The sequence below is a fragment of the Cynocephalus volans genome, chromosome 3, assembly GCF_027409185.1.
Source record: "Cynocephalus volans isolate mCynVol1 chromosome 3, mCynVol1.pri, whole genome shotgun sequence".
Lineage (NCBI taxonomy): Eukaryota > Metazoa > Chordata > Mammalia > Dermoptera > Cynocephalidae > Cynocephalus > Cynocephalus volans.
Genome location: NC_084462.1, coordinates 106717987 through 106739674, shown reverse-complemented (window position 1 = coordinate 106739674; position 21688 = coordinate 106717987). Strand labels below are relative to the sequence as shown.

At 40.3% G+C, this 21688-nt stretch overlaps 1 protein-coding gene across 4 annotated transcripts in view; it reads right to left on the bottom strand.

The window, feature by feature from the left end:
• Positions 1 to 21477, bottom strand: part of RPGRIP1 (RPGR interacting protein 1) — a 70120-nt gene extending 48643 nt beyond the window's left edge. For 3 of the 4 annotated variants that reach the window (XM_063091283.1, XM_063091284.1, XM_063091285.1), the window contains exon 1: positions 1517 to 1739. In XM_063091283.1, the coding sequence (XP_062947353.1) occupies positions 1517 to 1739 (223 nt within the window). Of the gene's footprint in view, positions 1 to 1516; positions 1740 to 3531; positions 3606 to 4071; positions 4219 to 4795; positions 4820 to 7985; positions 8092 to 9321; positions 9536 to 10401; positions 10501 to 11820; positions 12108 to 16752; positions 16886 to 21392 lie in introns of those variants that run through there. The other variant, XM_063091282.1, reaches the window with a different exon arrangement.
• Between the last annotated feature and the right edge of the window lie 211 nt (positions 21478 to 21688).

Here is a 21688-nt window from a genome sequence, read left to right as displayed (position 1 = left end):
AGCAGACAGGTCAGTTTTTCCTCAAAACAGGAGATTCCATGCTATCTGAGTCAGCATAATAAGGAAGACTTCTCTGCTTTAACCCTTACAAAAAAAGTAACCTGAAGTAACCTGATATTAACCAGTTTTTTGTTTTTCTATTGTTCTGTTTCTTTGTTCCCATCTTACAAAATCCACTGTTTTGCCATTGCCGGGTGGGAGCTCTCATTTTATTTTGTAGAATGAAGGCTACTCTGATTCATGAATCGCATATAAAATCCAATTAGACCTATAACTAAATTTGTTGTACGTTTGCCTTTTGCCAGTATGCACATCATTTCATCAGCATGCATTAGACAAAGGATTAAATTAGAGTGCCCCTTAGGTCCTTATAAGACTTCACTTGTATTTCATATGTACTACAGAGTCCTTGGCATGTGCTCTTAAGATTTATCCTTTTATGCCTCTATTTTTCTTGATGTCATATTTATTTTTCTCATCACATGTGCAACAGTGGCCCCATAAGATTATAATGGAGTTGAAAAATTCATATTACCTAGTGATGTCGTAACTGTCTTAACATTGTAGCACAGTTACTTAATTTAAAAAAATAAATTTAGTGTATCCTAAGTGTACAGTGTTTATAAAGTCTACAGTAGTGCACAGTCATGTCCTAGGCCTTCACACTCACTCACCACTCACTGACTTACCCAGAGCAACTTTCAGTCCTCCAAGTTCCATTCATGTTAAGTACTCTATATAGCAGTACCACTTTTTATCTTTTGTAACATATTTTTACTGTACCTTTTCTGTGTTTAGATATGTTTAGATATACAAATACCATTGTGTACAATTGCCTGCAGTACTCAGTACAGTAACATGCTGTACAGGTTTGCAGCCTAGAAGCAACAGGGACCATATCGCCTACATGTGAAGTACTCTATACCATCTAGGTGTGTGTAAGTACACTCTATGTAATGTTCACAAAGTGATGAAATCGTCTAATGACACATTTCTTAGAACGTATCCTTGTTGTTAAGCAACACATAATGGTATTTTAAAATCTTCTGAATGACTATCTCCTGTGATCCAAGAGTTAAGACAGGGGGTTAAATGCTAGTGGTAGCCAAGAGTAGCAATTTGCTTCTCAATTTCAGGTATCAGGTGCTAAAAAATAAAGGCTTCTATTCACCTCTAAAAGGATTGATGAGAACGATAAAAGACAGAAATGAGAAATTCATTTTCAATACTTACCATAAATAATTTTTATTTTAAATAAAATGTTTAAAAACTTAAGAAATTAAAAGTTGGCATCCTCCCAAATGGAAAGACATTACATATGAAAAAGTATACATGTAAATAAGAAGGTATTATGCTCTCATGATTGAAAATCTGATCTAATTACCAGAATTATCTATGACCCACAAAAGAATATGATCAAGTGGGGGGATTGGAGAAGTGATGGCCCAAGTTCCCTTCTCCCAAACTAGATGTAGAGGATGCCACATTTAGGAGAGCTCTTCAAAGCCTAACCTACCTTTCTCTTCAGACAGCTGAAGTAAGACTTTTCTCCTCTCTTCCAGCTCAGCATCTAGCTGATCCTGCAACTGAGAGACTTGCTGCTGTAGCTGTTCTCCTATGAATTCATTGCTCCAGTGAGGCTGATGACTGCTGTCCAGCATGCTGAAAACGGGAAGCGAGTTGTCAGATGGGTACTCAAAGGTATGTGATATAATGTCTTTATTACACGGTTTCAGCATCTCTTGAACCTAGTTCATCATTCATTCCCCTACATGTTTTTTTCTGCCCCTGCTTTATTTGTAACTGTCATTTGCCAACTGCTTTGGAACTTTTGGGTCCCACTGAGGAGTTGCTCAGTATCACTTCTGTTTAGGTCTCAAGTATCATACTAAGCAAACACCACAAAGTCACCCCAAGGAACTTCTCCAGCATGATCGCTTTCTTTAGGCAGGGAGATGTATACCAAGACATTCTCAGGTTTGCTAGATTAGAAATGAGGAATAAAATCTTCCATTTCTCACTCACTTCCTCTATGTACTTTCACCAATGGCTAGTTTGGAGAATATTTACCTCTGAAGTAGATTATAAATTACTATACTGAAGGGCAGAAACTAAACTTTTCAACAACTCTACCCTGCACCCCATAGTATCTAGCTGTGAGGGCAGACCCGTTTTGAGTATCAAACACACATGGCCAGTGCTTGATCGTTTACACATTTTAATAAATGTGGTCTAAGAATAACTTGCTTAGGCTAGTATTAAGATTTCTTGGCACTTCCTAATCATACATCATGTGATGATCCAAGGACATAGCATTCTGAGTGATGAAGAGACCAATAATCATGTCTGTCACAGAGGGTCTTCAAAATGGATAATCTCCACACTGCTTCATTTCACTGAGGTGAAGAGCAGCAGTTGTTCTCAAAATGTTCCCATAAGACCTCCCCAATCTACCCCCTGGCTTTGTGTGTGTGTGTGTGTGTGTGTGTGTGTGTGTGTGTGTGTGTGTGTGTGTGTGTGTGTGTGTGTGTGTGTGTGTGTGGCCGGCCAGTACAGGGATTAAACCCTGGACTTTAGTGTTATCAGCACCACACTCTAACCAAATGAGCTCAGCAGCCACCTGGCTGCCTTTAACTAGGTAAGAAGGCACTTTTCATTTTTAAAAACTTCCAGGTATTTTTAATTACAAAATTAATACATGAATACATGCTCATAGTGAAAAATTAGCATAATATAGTAGTACATATAGAATAAAAGTGAAGGTGCCCCTTTGCCCTACTATAATCCTCTCATCTCATTAAGTTTGTGGATCCATACACACTCAAAACATAAACTAGGTCAGAGTTAACATATTCTTTTGAAACTTGCTTTTTCTCTTAATATATCTACCTCTTTTTTTTTTTTTTTTTTAATGATTGCTTGCCAGTATGGGGATCCAAACTCTTAAACCTGGTGTTACCAACACCATATTCTAACCAACTGAGCTAGCTGGCCAGCCCTCTCTACCTCATTTTTAGCACTTCATGGTCGGGGTGTAACATGATCTGTTTATTTAATCAACCCCTACCATTGGAAATTTGAGTGGTTTTCCAATTTTTTTTTTTTTTTACTAACAATGCAGTAATTGCCATTCTTACTATGGAGATATCTTTGCACATACACAAGAAGATCACTTTTTTGTTTTTTTGGTGGCTGGCCAGTATGGGGATCTGAACCCTTGACCTTGGTGTTATCAACACCATGCTCTAACCAACTGAACTAACTGGCCAGCACACCAGAGGACTTTTTCAGTTTTGATTGCGAAATATGGAATGCTGGTATGAAAGGTATGCATGTTTAACATTTTAATAGATAGTATCAAATTCTCTTCCAAAAAAGACTGTGCCAATTTATATTCTCACTAAATAATAGTGAGTACCAGTTTCCCCATGTCTTTGTCAATGACAGGTATTATCTTTTAAATGTGGAAGGTACTTTTTATAATTGTCTATTATAACACACAGTGCTCTGGGACCTGAACTTGGTACTCACTTTTCTAAGAGTTTCTCGTAGTTGTCATTCAGCAATTCTCGTTCTTTTTCCAAATCTTCAACTCTCTCCTGAAACTAACAATGATACGGTCCTTGACATAAAAATTTTAAATCTATTGCCCTGCACAGATTTTCCTTTTCACTTGCAGGGTGGGGCTTGAGTGAGTTTTTCTAAACTTATCTCCCGTGTCTATGAGGAGCCATTCAACTAAAAGACTTGAACCAATTGAAGGCAGGCTAGAAACTTATTGGAATTAATAAGAATTCTCTGAGGTAAGTTTTCATGGTGTCTGGGTTTCTACTGTTAGGGAAGCTGTAGGACATCATGAAAGAGCAAGGACTTTGGAGAACAGATGTAAGTATAAATCTCAGCTTTTCCCCTTTTACCATTAGTGTAATCTTAAGCAAACGATTTAACCACTTGGAGCCTCATTTTTCTCACTTGGAATAATGAAATATCCATATTGTTGCCAAGATACACATTTTAACATCTCTGAAATTAGAATGTAGCACAGTTGATCTTCCCACTGCTATTAATTACCTCCTTCAGAGTTACCCGCAAGACAGACACATCTTCCAGTTGGCTCTTCAAGCTCACAGCCTTCCTGCTCGCCTCCATCAGCTCTGCCCTGAGTTCATTCACTTGGCTGAGGAGGGCATCATGGGCTGCACTCAGGATTCCCTGATTCTAGGGCAAAAGGAAAGGTGCTCTGGGAATGGTCATATCATTCAGCAGGAGTGGTCTTGAGATACTAGCAACCTGAGCATTCCCTAGAGAACGTCACAGACAATGACTGATTAATAGCATGTAGCCTTTGCACTGTAGATCGACCCTATTTTTCACCCTGGCATATGTCTGGAAGTATAGTTTCCATGTTAGGGAGGATTTTCCATTCTGGGCAACTGGGGGGAAGGAATAATGAGAAGTTACTGCTTAACAGGTGTAGAATTTATGTTTAGGATGACAAAAAATTGGGGAAATAGATACAGGTGGTACTCACATAGCATTTTGAATGTAATTAATTCCACACAATTGTCTGTTTAAAATGCTTAAAATGGCAAACGTTATGTTATATATGTTTTACCACAATGAAAAAAATAGTAATAGTATCATTTGTCTTAATAGAAACTACATGACATAATAACTTTGATTTAGTTGGCTAAATTCTGGTGTTATGTTATTTGGAGATGATTATGGATTTCTGTGGGTTTGATTACTCTGATTACACTAAGAAGCAGAGATTCGAAGAATCTTTATTAAGTACCTTCTGGAGCAAGGTTTCATATGCCTGGAAGAAAGAAATAAGTATTATTTTACTGATTTATCAATTTCAAAATATGTTTAATGTTTATCTATGTAACACCAATGTTTAATATTTATTTTTAAGGATATTATAAAAATCCCCCAAATAAAGTCTATTTGTGTACCTATCTTCTAATTGCTGCTGTATTTCCCTTGCCTGATCTTACCAGGTAGTCTCTGAATATAATCAATCACACCATTTCTTTAAAAAGAATGGTCATTTATTTACATTTGCTTTGTACTTGGTGGGTTATCCAAGAAAAATGTTTAATGTCAAACTAGATGCTATCTGTTACTCAGTAAAGTTACTGAGTGAAACAGATAGTAAAGTTACTCATGCTTCAGAAAAGTCTCTTCAATTTTAGAAAGAGATAAAAACAATCATAATTATAACAAGGGCTACTATTAGTTGACCAGTTACTAATGTGTTATATGTTACTTATGTGTTTCATTATGTGCTACATTATTATCATTATGATTGTTTCACATATACCTTATTTAATCCATGCAACAAATATGAGAGGCAGGGATTATTATCTAAACCTTAAAAATGAGAAACCAAAGCTCAGAGAGCTAAGCCACTTGATGAGAATCACATAGCTAGCAAGAGGAAAAGGCAGAACTTTAACCCAGCCTGTCTGACTACAGAGTCAGTGCTACTGACCACTACATTTCACTGCTAAGGGATTAAGAGAATGCAAGCTTATTTTAGTATATGTGTTAGAAAGCATAACTAGAAAGGTAAATTGCTGGACCGACCTGTGGCTCACTCGGGAGAGTGTGGTGCTGATAACACCAAGGCCACAGGTTCGGATCCCTATATAGGGATGGCCGGTTGCTCACTTGGGAGAGCGTGGTGCTGACAACACCAAGTCAAGGGTTAAGATCCCCTTACGGGCCATCTTAAAAAAAAAAAGAAAGAAAGAAAGGTAAATTGCTTAAGAAAAACAAATTGTAAAACCTACAGTTTAAAAAAGAGTGGGTGATTATTAATCATTTTAGGTTGTCTCTACTAGTGTAATATGGGTAATGAAATTCAATTTAGAATGGCCTTCTTCCTTTTTTTCCTTTAATGCAATAGAGAAATATAGATGGATGTTTTAAAAATCCAATTCTATAAAAACAGCTATTTACCAATACAACTTTAAATTACTTTCTTTACTGTATTTCCACATTCTTTAAATGCTACCAGAATTAACCAGATTAAGTGAATACAAGCATATGCATAGTTCTCTACAAAACTTAGGTATGGGGGTTGGCCTCATAGAGATCCTGTAATCCTTATCAGAACAGATGTACCTAGGGCAGTGCTAACTGTAGCCAGATCCAATCTCTATGAACAGCATGTCCATCATCTAATCACCCGAGCTAGAAACCCAGGAGTTATCTTTCATTTCTCCTTTTCCCTCACTTCCTCCCCTTTGGTGATGAAGTCCATTCTTCTACTTCCTGGACCTTTGCCAATAGGTCTCTTTCTCTGCAGATCTCACTCACTGCCTTAGTTGAGACCCTCATCCTGTTTCCTTTTAGACCCCTGCCTGCAGTAGTCTTCTATCTGATTTCTTTGCCTCCAGTCTTGTATCAGCCAGTCTATCGTTCATTCTGCTGTCAGATGATCTTTCTCATGGTTTTGTGATTTTTGAGAAATTTGAAAATTCCAGAAAGGTATAAAGACTATATATAATAACAGTCATCTATATTTCTACTACCCAGAATTAATCACTATTACTGCTTTATAATAGTTTTCCAAAAGTATTCTTTAAAAAAAATCTATTAAAACGTGTTTCAAAATATTCCAGACATTTTTTAAAAAGGCGTAGTGATCTTTTTGGGAAAAAAAATTGATCATGGTATCAACTTGCTTAGAACCCTTCCACATAAGCTGGCCTGATAGCTCAGTTAGTCAGACCATGGTGTTACAACACCAAGGTCAAGGGTTCTGATCGGCCAGCAACCCCCCAAAAAAGAACCCTTCCTCAGCTCTCCATTGTTACAGGATAAGGCTAAATTTCTAGTATGATCTCCATGACCCCCCGTCCCTGATGTTTCTTACCTCTGTGCCTTGGCCTACACCTCCTCTCCCCTGGAAAGTCTTTCCCGCTCTTGCACCCTTTTTAACACTTGCTTATCTTTCAGTATTTACTATTCATGAACCTACTCCTTTAAGAATTCTTTTCCGATCCTGCGCATTGTCCTCTGGTGGGTCTGACTACCCTTTCTTTTGTGTCCCCCCATACCCTGCTTATGGATTGTTGTGCTTGTTCACAGGCTGTTCTCTCCTATAAATTCCTTGAGGCAGGAGCTGTCTTATTTATCTCTGTAACCTTTGTATCCCAGTGCTTTGCACAACTCCTGGTATTCAATAAATATTTGTTCAGTAAAAGAATGTTGCTGACCCATTACTTAGACCCTTGATGCCCTATTTCCACCATTCAGATAATAGTTTCTAATGTGTGGCAACAAGAAAAAAGCCTTTGTGCCAGTCTGGACTCAAATCTTGCTATGCCCCTTACTATTTTTATGACTTGAGAAAGTTACTTAACTTCTTTGAGGCACAGTTCCCTCATACGTTAATGGTTGCTGTCAGGCTTAAAAGAGATCATGGCTGTAAGTATGTGGAACAGAGTTCAGCACATTGAAAGTGCTCAGTAAAGGCTGGTTTCCATTCCTTCCCCTGTGACTGCTCTTGGCTTCCCAATTTGACTACATTCTGGGAGATCCTTCCTGAGATCGTAACCCTGGCACATGTAAACTACACTAAATTCCTTCTTGTTGGGAAAAGAATGAACTCTGAGTTGCAAGGCTTGGGTTTGAATATCATCTATAAGTTGTGTGACTTTATTTTTTTTTTTTTATTATTATTTTTTTTTAAAAGATGACCGGTAAGGGGATCTTAACCCTTGACTTGGTGTTGTCAGCACCACGCTCAACCAGTGAGCGAACCGGCCATCCGTATATGGGATCCGAACCCGGGGCCTTGGTGTTATCAGCACCGCACTCTCCCGAGTGAGCCACGGGCCGGCCCTAAGTTGTGTGACTTTAGACAAGTAACTTGGTCTCTCTGAATTGCTGTAAAATGGAGAAAATAGTACTAATTGCTTAACTAATTGGTTTTCCTCCCCAAGAAAGTACAGCTGATGATGGCAACTCACCTCTCGAACTTCTGTTAATTGTGCTTTTGTTGCTACCAATGAAATATTCCTTTCATGTAAGAGCTTCTTAAGTTGAATCAGCTCTACTTTCTCCTTAATGGTAGCTCTGTAGAAAGAAGGTGCTAAAATATTCTCCCTGAGAATGGACAGAGTTAAGCACCTTTTCCCCTTGACTGTGCACCAGTCTCTTTCCCTTGTTTCTTGCCTTCCTCTTTCCCCACAACACACCAGATGCTGGGAGTGTCTGTACATTCTGCTCATTTGAATCACCTGGAGAGATCTTCAAAATTACACTGCCTAGACTCCTCCTCCAAATAATTGAAAGAGAATCTCTGGGGTGGGGCCCAGGCATCTGTGGTTTTAAAAGGTCTCCAGGTTAAAAACTTATATCCACACAAAAACCTGCACATGATGTTTATTGTAGCTTTATTCTTAACTGCCAAAATTTGGACACAACCAAGATATTCTTCAGTGCTAATGGGTAGATAAACTGTGGTACATTCAGACAATGGAATGCTATTCACTGTTAAAAAGAAGTGTGCTGTCAAGCCATGAAAAGACATGAGGGACCTTAAATGCACATTCCTAAGTGAAAGAAGCCAACCTGAAAAGGCTACATATGTTATGATTCCAACTATTAGACATTCTGGAAAAAGGCAAGACTCCAGAGACAGTGAAAAGATCAGTGGTTGGGAGGGGTAAGGAAGGAGGGAGACAAGAATAGGCAGAGCACAGAGGATTTTTAGGGCAGCAAAAGTCTGTATGTTACTATAAGGGTGGTTACATGTTCTTACACATTTGTCAAAACTCATAGAATGTGCAACACCAAAAGCAAACCCTAATGTAAACTATGGCATTTAGGTGATAATGACGAGTCAGTGTAGGGTCATCAATTGCAGCGAATGTACCACTCTGGCGGGGGATGTTGATAGTGGGGAGGCTATGCATGTGTGGAGGCAAGGAGGTATATGGGAACTCTGTATTTTAGGAAATCAATTTTGCTGTGAAACTAAAACTGCTCTAAAAAATAAAGTCTATTTAAAAAAAAAAAAAGCTCTCCAGGGACTGATGCACTGTGAGGTCTGAGAACGCCTATCTGCTGATGAAGATGAAATAATTTTAACTTCTATGAAGTGAAGCAGCAAATATTCTATTATCTATAAGCATCCTCTTTAGTTAATCCATTTCTTACCTACTAAGGACTCCGGGTCTACTTCTCAGATTGAATTTACTCTTAAATATTCTCTTTTCTTTTGAGATAGAGGAAATGAGCAAATAAGAATCTCTTACTTTTTCAGTTCATTATGGTTTGAGGCATGGAATGTCACACTCTTACCGAAGCTCTGCGGCCTTCTGAGCACACTCCAACGAGCTGCTCTGTTCAAAATTTTTATCTTTGCACCACATCTTCTCAGGAGACTTGGCTGGTTCTTCCACTTGCATGGTATTGTTGTCCATAATGTGGGCACTGTTAAGCATGCATAGTCCAATGAGTTTAACCATAATTACGACTTTGCTAAAAGAAATTATGTTGTTAAAATTAGGAACAAAGGACACAAAAGGAGTAGAAACTGTTGTTATGGGGCTTATAATTGGGCTCTCACATATATAAAAATAAGTTGGAAGAGTCAGTAATCTCGGTACCTGTGGAGGAAAATCTTATAAAATACAGTTTTCAAATGTCAAACAGAAGTATAAATGAATTATGACCCAAGGGGTAAAAATATAAAGGGAAAGAGAGGGAATACTTTCAATTGAGGAAAGGGCTTTATTTTCCTTTCATCAGAGGACAGAGAGATGCTTTTCATTTTTAAGCAATGAAGTTGGAATTTGACCTAGGAGTGACTTTTATCTTCTCTGATTATGCTGGAAAGACTCTAAATTGCCAACATTCACTTGTTTCCTAAATGAGGGCTGGCCGGTTAGCTCAGTTGGTTAAAGCACGGTGTTATAACACCAAGGTCAAGGGTTGGGATCCCTGTACTAGCCAGCTGCTGAAAAAACGGGGGTGGGGCGTTCACTGGTTAGCTCAGTTGGTTAGAACATGGTATTACAGCACCAAGGTTTAAGGGTTCAGATCCTTGAACTGGCCAGCTGCCAAAATAGAACTAAAAAAAAAACCCACACAGGGGGCCGACCCCGTGGCTCACTCGGGAGGGTGCGGCGCTGGGAGCGCGGCGGCGCTCCCGCCACGGGTTCGGATCCGGATCCTATGTAGGGATGGCCGGTGCACTTACTGGCTGAGCGTGGTGCGGACGACACCAAGCCAAGGGTTCCGATCCCCTTACCGGTCACAAACAAACAAACAAACAAAAAAACCCCACACACATACACACAACTTGTTCCCTAAATGATGCACTTTCAGCTAAAGCTGCAGGAGTAACAGCATAAACAGGATAAAAGAAAAGAACTCACAGTTCGCTGGGTTCACTGGTTATTTCACCTCTGGTTTTTCCATTTGTCACATGCTCCTTGAATGTGGGAGGTGCTGTGTAGCTCACCCTGTCTCTTAGCCCTGAAAGTTTAGGTAAAAGATGCAGGTTCTGGCAACAGTACCCTCCAGAATACCAAGTGCTGAAACTGGAACACCAAGTGCTGGACATAGGGAGCCTTGAGATCTGAGGGAAATCCTTATATGAAAACTGGTCCCAGAGGAGAGGTTTTCTTTACTCTTGCATAGAACTGCAACTATAAAGTTCATAAATCAACAGCACAACAGGCTCGCGAGTGAATGAGTACAAATGGGAAGAAAGAAATGTGCAAGCTCGTCCAGGGCAAGGATTGTGTGTGTAAACCTTAACGCATCTTCATCTCTAGTGCCTGGTACATAATGGGTGCCCCAAAATGCTGAACTGTTAAATGAAACTGAGCTTTTGACTTTGAATTTTTTTAACCTTTAGCTGTTTTTGCAAAGGTTTGGTTGTCTGAAGTAGGGGGCTTGAAAGTATAGGACCATACTAAACAAAAGAAATAAGTACTTGTTAATAATAAAATTATTAAAATGAGTATTTAAAAATAAAAATTAATAATAAAATAAGATGATTAAATAATAATAAAATAATTATAAATTATTAATAAAACAAGAGTATTTAAATAAAGTGCTGTGTGTAGATTTCCTTCACCTAGGCTGCTCAACCCTGATTTAGGTCCACGGGAATAGAGTGCCTTTACCCTGGGATGTAAGGTTGGGTTTCATAGCAGCCAGAGCAAGACAGACCTCAGAGTCAGCTCCTTGGAATATAGGGAGAGAAGACGCAACTGGCATGCATCATTTACAGCCTGACTTCTAGTCCTAGACTTCAGCAGTGGGCTTTGGGAATCTCTGAACCCACGGAAACTGTATGCGGAGTTTGTCTATGTGTATGTGCATTTTTCCTGGGAGAAGGGCCTTAGCTTAGACCATGGTTTTAAAGGAGACCACTTCCCCCAAAGGCTGAGAACTCCAGCTTCAGAGACTCAGCTGTTCTGGAAATCTGGCTCTCTGGCCACATCGCCCAGACGTGCAGTTGGTATCAACACTCCCCTCACACCCGAGCAGAGCAGGACCTCCGTGTCATATCTGCGTCTCTTTACTATACCCGCTGCTGAACCGACCAGCAATGCTCCCGTTTCCTGTTATCTGATTCTCCCCTCAGCGGTACTCCGTGGTGAATCGAGAATTTTGAACCTGACAGCCCCCTCGGGAAAAGAAGGTTTTAGGGAGGCATAAAGGAGGGAGCGAGAACAAATGAACAAAATGGGACGGTGGGCGGAATAAGGCAGCGAGGAAAATGTGGCTGGCGCATCGGTCCTTCCCCGTGTTTTAGCCCCGTCGGGGGCGTGGGCTCAGCCTCACCCCTCCTGGGCTTTTCGGGGACTGGCGCGCCGGAGGTGTGGAGCTGTCTGTGTCCCGCGTGGACGCGAGGCTGGGCATGGCGGGGAGCAGAGGGGCGGACGCGCAGGAACTGCCCTTGCAGCCGGTGCGTCGGGGGGCGCTGGTGCATGGCGGGGCGCGGGTGCGTGGAGAGGCGCTGTCGCCACCCCGGGTTCCGCCGCCTTGCCGGCTCCGAGGGCCGCGCCGCCGCCGTCTCGGCCCGCAGATCCCGGCCCGCAGCGGTCATCCGCAGCAAGGACGTCCTGAGCCTGTGGCAAAATAGAGCACGTGGCTTCTCCTTCTATGACAGTTCTTACTGCTAAAGCTTACTTGGTGACAAATAATCATGCATTGATCTGTGATACGAATTCATTTACTGTGGTCTATTATTTACATTTTAAAAGAAGTTTAATTTATTTCTGTCCCCAATACACTATAAGTATTGGGGTTTTCTTTCTTTCTTTCTTTTAAAGATGACCGGTAATAGTGCTGGTGATGCTCAGCGCCGCCGAGGACAATGGCTGGGAATCCCCTTTGTTTTCCTGGCTGGGAATCCCCTTTGTTTTCCGGGGACGCGGGGACAGCCTGCGGAGTCTCGGCCAGCCTGGCCACCATGGAAACGGTTAGCTTCCCATTAACCTGGAAGAAGGAATTGCGGGGAGCAGGGTGGACCACGGTACGTTTTAGAGCTTGGGGAAGAGCCCAGCCGTTGGATTCGGTATCTTGAAGAAAGGACCGGGATTGTCATCTACTGACACACAACTTTTTCACCTTTAATAATTTTAACGCTTTTTCAGCAGTCAGTGCAAGATTAGTTTGTACCTGTGTTACTTAACTCTTTAGATGGAATGAGCCATCTTGTCGTGTAGAATTGGCATTGAGGGCAGAATAGTAGACCCAGTAATTATAGAGTTTATGCCCTAACATTTTAGGTCTGGGTTTTTTATATGCTCTCAGTAAATTTAAGAGTTTCTTTTCAGGGCCAGCCCCTTGGCTCACTCGGGAGAGTGTGGTGCTGATAACACCAAGGCCATGGGTTCGGATCCCATATAGGGATGGCCGGTTCGCTCACTCGGTGAGCATGGTGCTGACAACACCAAGCCAAGGGTTAAGATCCCCTTACCTGTCATCTTTTTTTTTTTTTTAAAGGGTTTCTTTTCAAATGTAAGCGTAAAGCAATTTGAAGTTCCTTCTTGAACTTTTTTCCCAACTCCTTCAATGAAAAGATTGGATTTATAGTTAAATGCACTACTGAGATTTTCACATGTATGAGGCAAACAAATAAATTCTTTCTACAGTGAAAAAAAAAAAAAAGATTACTGGTAAGGGGATCTTAACCCTTTACTTGGTTTTATCAGCACCACACTCTCCCAAGTGAGCCACAGGCGGGCCCTGGGTGGGTATGGAGGTCCGAACCCTTGACCTTGCTATTATAACATTGCACTCTAACCAACTGAGCTAACCAGTCAGCCCCACTGTAAGTCTTTGAGGGCAGAGACATTGTGGTGGTCATGTTTGCCCATGATACATCTCAGTGAAAAACGTTGGGGCACTCTCCCAATATATTTGTGCATATGTTTATTTTTAAATTATAGTCATTTATAAAATACTAACAAAAATACTAATTTTTATTTTTATTTTTATTTTTTTTAAAAAGATGACTGGTAAGGGGATCTTAACCCTTGCTCAGCGCTCAGCCAGTGAGCGAACCAGCCATCCCTATATAGGATCCGAACCCATGGCCTTGGTGTTATCAGCACCTCACTCTCCCAAGTAAGCCATGGGCCGGCCCTCAAAAATACTCATTTTTAAAGGGGTGATAAATAAATGTAAGTCAACATTTTAATATTTACTTCTCTCATCCCACTTGTCTGCACACACTTATATATGTGTCCCAAATTAAGATTACTCCTTTATAGCTCCTGATATATATTGAGGCTTACCTATACTGTATAGTCAATTGCTATTTGTTATCTTAACCTAAAATCATGCATTTTACCATTACCATCAGATTCTGTGGCCTCATTGTGCAATGGACTGAACTGTGCCCTCCCTGCCCCACTCCAAATCTATGTTGAAGCCCTAACCCATATTGTGATGTATCTGGAGATTCTTTAGGAGGTTATTAATGTTAAATGAGGTCAGAAGGGTGGGGCCCTAATGAGATAGAACTGTGGTCTTCTAACAAGAGGGTGAAAGATCTGTTTCTCTTTCTCTCCCCCAGCAATGTGAGGACACAGCAGGAAGGAGGCAATCTGCGTGATAGGAAGAGGGCCCTCGCCAGAGTCTGACCAGACTGGCACCCTGATCTCAGACTTCCAGCCTCCAGAACTGTGAGAAAATAAATTTCTGTTGTTTAAGCTACCCAGTCTATGGTATTTTGTTTTGGCAACCTCAGCTGACTAAGACACACTGCCTGCCTATTCTGACATTTACTAACTGTGGCCTTGGGCATGTCACTTCGCCTTTCTGTGCTCAGTTTCCTCATCTATAGAGACAAAAATAGTACCTACCTCACTACACTGTTGTGAGGACTAAATAAGTTAGTATATGTAATGTGCTTAGAACAGTGATGGCACATCATAAGCACTTTAGTGTGGAATATACTATAAAGCATATGTACTTCACAGGGCCTGGTTTTCCAAAGTCTTGCAGTTTCAAATATTGACCTTGCAGAGGACTGGAAATTTTCCTCAGGCTATAAGTCTCTGGTGTAAGATAAAGATTTGTGGCACAGCAAGGTTGCTGGCTCAAGGACAGACTAGTTACTGATTGAAATGTAAACATACTGGAAAATTGCTAGAGGGAGAAGGAATGTTTGCTAAGATCAAGCTTTTGTTAATTGCCTTACTGGAATGTCATCTGGCTTGTTTCACTGAAAGTTACCAGCCTATAATGTTAAACTATAACCCCACCTTTGTTCTCTTCCTGTAACTTCCTGGTCTGGAAAATAAATGCAGGATGAGAACCCCAATTCAGCATTAATTTTCCCAAGGAAGGGTTGCCGCTTGCTTGAGGGTTCCCAGGGAAGTTAACCACTTTGGGGCCTCTTACTGCTCAGAAGAGATGGGCTTTGAGTAATCCTTTGCATCTCTGTTACCCAGGGAAAGTGGGGTAACAAATCCACAGGGGGCAAAGCACTTCAGGTCCAGATAAAGAAATCAAGGGATAAAATAGTTAGGTAACTTGCCCAAAGCCAGGAGGATAGAATCCAGGTTAGCCATTTAACATCCATAATCTCAAGTACTTGTTGGTTATTAAGAAGCAAGATTATTTGGCTCATGCAAACTTCTGACTTCACAAGATTCTCACAATCTCTACGGTATAAAAGAATCACCAACTCTGTTTTTTCGTTTTTTGTTTGGCAGCTGGCCAGCACAGGGATCAAACCCTGGACCTTGGTGTTATCAGCACCTCGCTCTAACCAACTGAGCTAAGCAGCCAGCCCAAGAATCACCAACTCTGAAGAGTGTGGGCTGGTCGGTTAGCTCAGTTGGTGAGAGCATGGCCTTGTAACACCAGGGTCAAGGGTTTGGTTCTTTATAGTGACCAGCTGCCAAAATAAAAGAGTATTCATCTACAGTGGAAGCCTATAATCCTGTAGATTCTTGGTGAAAATCTGAATCATTCCTGGGGGTTACAGTGAGAAAGGAAAAACCTGCCCTTGACATCAGGGAACAAGTTCAACATAGCTAGTTCTGTGTTGTTTGAAGCTGGCCTGGTGCTCACAGTTAGACCATGTTGTTCTCCTGTTGGACAAAATCAAATACTAACGTCAGACAAGGTCACTCCGAGACCGTGATAGAGTCTACTGCATAATTTTGTCTAACCCAATCAAAAGACACCTACAAAATAGTAATACATCCTCTTTCACTTCAAGCCAATATGGATGACTGCAACTTCTTTACCAATCACAGCTTCAGCCTTGCTCTGGTCTAACCTCCCTGTAGATAAGAGTTATTGAGATACACAGACATAAAACTGTCCCCATTTTCTGACAGCACCAAATCTGAAGCAAATCCTTATTTCCTTGAATCCTCCCCCAAATCACCCAACCAAAGCCCAAATGCTGTAATAGGTTTTAACACATTTACTGAGATGCATTTAGTTGCCCATGGTGTACGTTTTCTCTAACTGTAACAAGTAATAAACCCATCTTGCTCAACTACAGTTACGTTCCTCATGGTCTTTGGCTGGAAAGCATTGACACCAATATCTTCAAAATGTGTTCTAGAGATGGACCCTAGACTTTCAGAACTCACATTACTCCATCTGTTTATCTTCCCGCACACCCATCTCAGATTCCTTTCCAGATCCAACCTAAAGTCACTTTACACAGTGTATTTTGGAATTAAGAGCTTTCAGCTTTACTACTCATTAGGTGTGATCTTAGGCAAGTTATTTAACCTCTTTGTGCCTCATTTGCCTCTTAATAATACCTCCTTTATACTATTAAATGAGTTAATAGTATTTATACGTCAAATTAGTTAATATATAAAGCACGACATGCCTGCATATAGTAAAGGATCAATATGATCTTTGGTTTTGTTATGTAAATAATGACCCCTTCTCTTATTTGCCCCTGTAGCCTTTGTTCCTCTGAAATTTTGAAAATTCCACAGTCTCCATTCCCTCTTTTGTGACCAGGGCAGGAACCTGACCAGCCTCCTGCTCTGTGGCTTAAAATAGTATCCCTTAGGCTCTTGATAATGCTTTGTAGCCTATGGTCACAGTCTGTTGACGCATTTTGCAAGAAAACAGAATACAGCTATATTGCTTCAAAAATTATTTTTGGAGCCAAACATCCTTGACATTTGAATCATTTTCTGGTATAGACATCTCAGCAAAAGGTATTCCTTTTTGTTAGTAGTCCTGGTGTAGACAGAGCTTGTAAATTTTAAGAACTCTAGGTACCTTTTGATTTCATCCTGTTGCTTCCAATAAAGCTCCTTCACCAACGTGTGTTCTTCACGAAGTCGAAAGAAACTGTCCTCCAATTCCTCCCGGCTCATCCTGCTCAAGGATGGTTGAGTTTTTATATTCTTACCTAAAGTCCCAGGAGAGGGTAAAGGAAGAATATTTTTACATGTAATTATTTTTAACCCATCAGGTCTCTCATCACTTCTTGTCTAGAGACCATGAATTTATCTTAAGTCAAGTATTTAAGAGGAAATTCAGGAAGTATATGAAATGACTACTAATGGGGCTCAGGAGGCTCTTTTTCCTCTTATTCCAGCATGAAGTGTGATTCAACCTCCTGTCTAGAAAACACATTCTCTTGATAAAAATATCAAATAGCGTTTTGTTTTGTTTTTTTAAAAGATGACCGGTAAGGGGATCTTAACCCTTGACTTGGTGTTGTCAGTACCACACTTAGCCAGCGAGCTAACTGGCCATCCCTATATAGGATCCGAACCCACTAACTGGCCATCCCTATATAGGATCCGAACCCACGGCCTTGGTGTTATCAGCACTGCACTCTCCTGAATGAGCCACAGGCTGGCCCATCAAATAGCATTTTTATTCGACCTAATTTTTCTTTTTAATCTATCCTATTTTTTTCTCCTTATTAGATCATTTAGACCTAGACAAGGATTGTACCCATGACTGTCTTCAAAACCCCATTAAGGAGGGACTGGCTGGTGAGCTCAGTTGGACAGAGTGTGGTGTTGATAACACCAAGGTCTTGGTTTGATCCCTGTTACCTGCCAGCTGCCAAAACAAAACAAACCCAAAAACCCAGTAAGGAAAAGGGTAGAAACATTTCTTGATTACCAGGAACCATCTCATTTATTTTTTGGTCTGGAGAAACTGTCCCCAAAGTGTAGAGGATTCATAAAGAAAATGTACTTCACAGGGCCTGGTTTTCCAAAGCCTTGCAGTTTCAAATATTGACCTTGCAAGGGACAGGAAATTTTCCCCAGGCTATTGAGTCTCTGTTGTAAGATAAAGAATTGTAACACAGCAAGGCTGCTAGTTCAAAGACAAACTAGTTACTGATTGATATGTAAATTTACTGGGAAGCTGCTAGAGGGGGAAAGAGTGTTTGCTAAAATCAAGCTTTTGTTGATGGATCACTTAATTGCCTAATAGAATGTCATCTGACTTGTTTTTACTGAATGTTACCAGCTTCTATTGTTAAACTTGTTAAACTGTACTTAGCAAAACCCCACCTATGTCTCTTCCTGTAACTTGCTGGTCTGGAGAATAAATGCAGGAACAGAACCCCAATTTGTGGTTAATTTCCCAAATAGAAGGAATGCCTTATGCTTGAGGGTTATGGAATATTAACCCCTTTCTGGGGCATCTCACAGCTCAGAAGAGATGGGCTTTGAGTAATCTTTGGCAGCTCCATCACCCAGGGGGAAAGGGGTAAAGGGGTGACAAATCTGTGGGAGACAAAGCAACACCAAAGCTGCCTCCTTGGAATAGAGCCTCTGCTTGGTGTAAGCAGAGAAAACTAGAGCAGACTTTTCAGTATGTGTGTTCACCAGCTAAGGGTCAGTTCTGATCCCACGGTGAATGGGAACCATCTTAAAATCCCAGAGCTCAACACACAGCTCCTTTCCCCCCTGAGAAAAAAGAGGACTCAGAGCTTTGGTCTCAGAATCACCTCAATCACTAAAACCACCTCTCTGATCTCTTCTTTGGAAATGATAACAAGTAAGTTTTTTAAGAATACCAAGGTCAAGGGTTCCAATCCCCTTACCAGCCAGCTGCCCCCCAAAAAGAACAATTTTATTGAGGTTTTTCTTTTTGAGGTTTAATTGACATGTAATACACTGCACATATTTAAAGTGGAAATTTTGGTTAATTTTGATGTGTGTATATACCTGTGAAATCATCACCTTAATTAATATAATGAACATATCCTTCGCCACTCGGTTTTACCATTTTACATTTCCAATGGCAGTGTATGAGTCTTTATCAACACATAGTGTTTTTTTGTTTAATTTATTTTTATTTTTACTATTTTTAAAGATGACTGGTAAGGGGATCTTAACCCCTGACTTGGTGTTGTCAGCACCACGCTCTCCCAAGTGAGCTAACTAGCCATCACTATATAGGGATCCAAACCCATGGCCTTGGTGTTACCAACACCACACTCTCCCAAGTAAGCCACAGGCCAGCCATAATTTATTTTTTATTTTATTTTTTATTTTTAAAAGATGACCAGTAAGGGGATCTTAACCCTTGACTTGGTGTTGTCAGCACCATGCTCTCCCAAGTGAGCCACGGGCTGGCCCTAACACTTGGTGTTTTTAATTTTAGTCATTCTAGTGGGAGTGTAGTGGTTTTAATTGCATTGATTTTCATTATTAATTTACATTCCCCCAAATTTACATTTCCCTAACTAATGATCTTGAATATTTTTTATGTGCTTGTCATTTGTATATCTTCTTTAATAAAGTGTGTGTTCAAATCTTTTGTTCTTTTTAAAAAATTTGTGTATTTCATTATGCATGTTGAAGGGGTACAGTTTGTTGTTTCAACACATGCATATATTGTATAATGATCCAATCAGAATAGTTAGCATATCTATCACCTAAACATTTATCATTTCTTTGTGGTTATAACATTCAAGATCTTCTTTTCTGGCTATTTGAAATATACAATATTATAAGCTATTGTAACCCTAGGGCACCAAACTTATTCTTCCTGTCTAACTGTAACTTTGTACAGGTCTACCAACCTTTCCTCACCACCCTCCTTGCCCCCCTTCTTTTCCTTGCCTCTGGCAACCACTATCCTACTGTCTACTTCTCTTTTTTTCAATTTTTTTTCTTAATCAATCCATGATAATTGTATATATTTATGGAGTATGATATAATATTTGGGTACATTCATACTGTGTGCAATTATCATACTAGGGTGCTTAGTATATCCATCACCTCAAACATTTGCCATCTCTTTGTGTTGGGAACATTCAACATGATCTCCACTAGCTACTCAGACATACGCAATACTTTGTTGTGTATTGTAGTCTCCCTACGTAACTGTAGAACAGGAGATCCTGTTCTTCCTATCTCTCTACTATTTTCTATCCACTGACTATCATCTTCCCATCTCCCCTCTCCCCTTTTCCATCCCCCTCCCTCCTCCTCCTTCCCTCTTCCCCTTACTAGTCTTTAGTAACCACTATTCTACTCTCTACTTCTATGAAATTAACTTTTTTACCTTCCACATATGAGTGAGAAGATGGGGTATGTCTCTTTTTGTGCCCAGCTTACTTCACTTAACATAATTTTCTGCAAGTTCACCCATGTTGCTTCAAACGGCAGAATGTTGATTTTTTATTGTTGTTTTTTGTTGTTGTCAATCTTTTTAATTATTGAGTTATAAGAGTTTTTATATAATCTGAATATGCCCTTTTTTGGATATATATTTTGCAGATTTTTCTCTCCCAGTTTATGTCTTGCGTTGGTTCCTCTAGGCAAGAAACTTCCTTGCTCTCTAATTTTGAAGAATCTCTTTGTGTCAGAATTAGGAAGAGAAGATAAAAATAGAGTAAATAACAGCATGTATAATCACTGCAGCTTCAAAATTGTCCATGTGAAGGAAAAATCTTGAGGTGAGATGGGTCCATGGAACGCAGGGATTGGCCAATCTCTGATTCTATTCCATCCTTCAGGAAACCCTAGCCCTCTAAGCCCTGACTTAAGTCAGCTGTCTTGGATATCTTCCTGTAGGGTTAAGACTTTCCATCCATGAATGGTCTTGTCTGATTAAATTATTGTAAAAGACTGTTTCCTTAGTTAATGATACAGTCTTCCCAAAAGAGAGAGTTCTATATTATCCCAAGGTGTTTGAACCCCATCTATACAATCCATTTGGCTTTAAGAAGACCAGCATGACCCCAGCAATTCCTGATTTAGACAAACCATCCTGTCTCTTCCAGTTGTCACTCTCTCTCCTCCCCCAACAGGTCCCTGCAAACAGGTGATTTCATTTTTCTAAACTGAGTAAAACTCCCAGGCCTTAGGCCAGGTGCCTTCCTTTCTGGAGACCTCTTTTTCCCCAGGTATCTCATGTGGATCAAGTAGCTTTTCTTAAAGAAATTTTATTACAGTTATGTGTCACATAATGACAGGGATATGTTCTGAGAAATGCCTCCTTAGGTGATTTCATCTTGGTGCGAACATCACAGAATGTACTTACACAAATCTAGACAGTATAGCCTACTACATACCTCAGCTATATGGTATAGACATTATAATCTTATGGGACCACCATTATGTATGTGGTCTGTCGCTGACAGAGACATCATTATGCTGTGCATGACTGTGTAAGAATTTAAGAATAAAATATTAGGATTAAAGGGATAAGAGTGAAGCAGTCACTGTGAAGGCTAGCAAGGTGCCCACAATGACAGACTGAGAGTTGTTTCAATTCTGAAAGGAGCAGCTGGCAGTTAGCTTCATTGGTTAGAGTGTGGTGTTAACACCAAGGTCCACAGTTTGATCCCTGTAATGGCCACACACACCCCCACATTCCTCCCACCCAAAAAAGATAATTGTGACTGAAAGGCATTCATTCTCCTGCACTGGATTTACCTTTCGATGCTACCTGCGACAAAGCTATTGAGTCTATGTCTCTAACTGGCAGGTCCTCTGATGTATGGTCTACCAGATGTGACATCATCTCAGTTCCCAAACAGCAAGAGATCCCAGAGAACACTGAAATAAAGGAAAAGTTCAGCCAGTTACATGTAACTTTAGTATACCTTCTGCAGTCTGTTTTTAAGCTGTATCAGGAATTTCTTAGCACTTTCATGATGGTACATGATGGTACATAACATGTCACAGCTATGCAATTTTTATAGTGGTGTGGACAACTCTATAATAAGGAG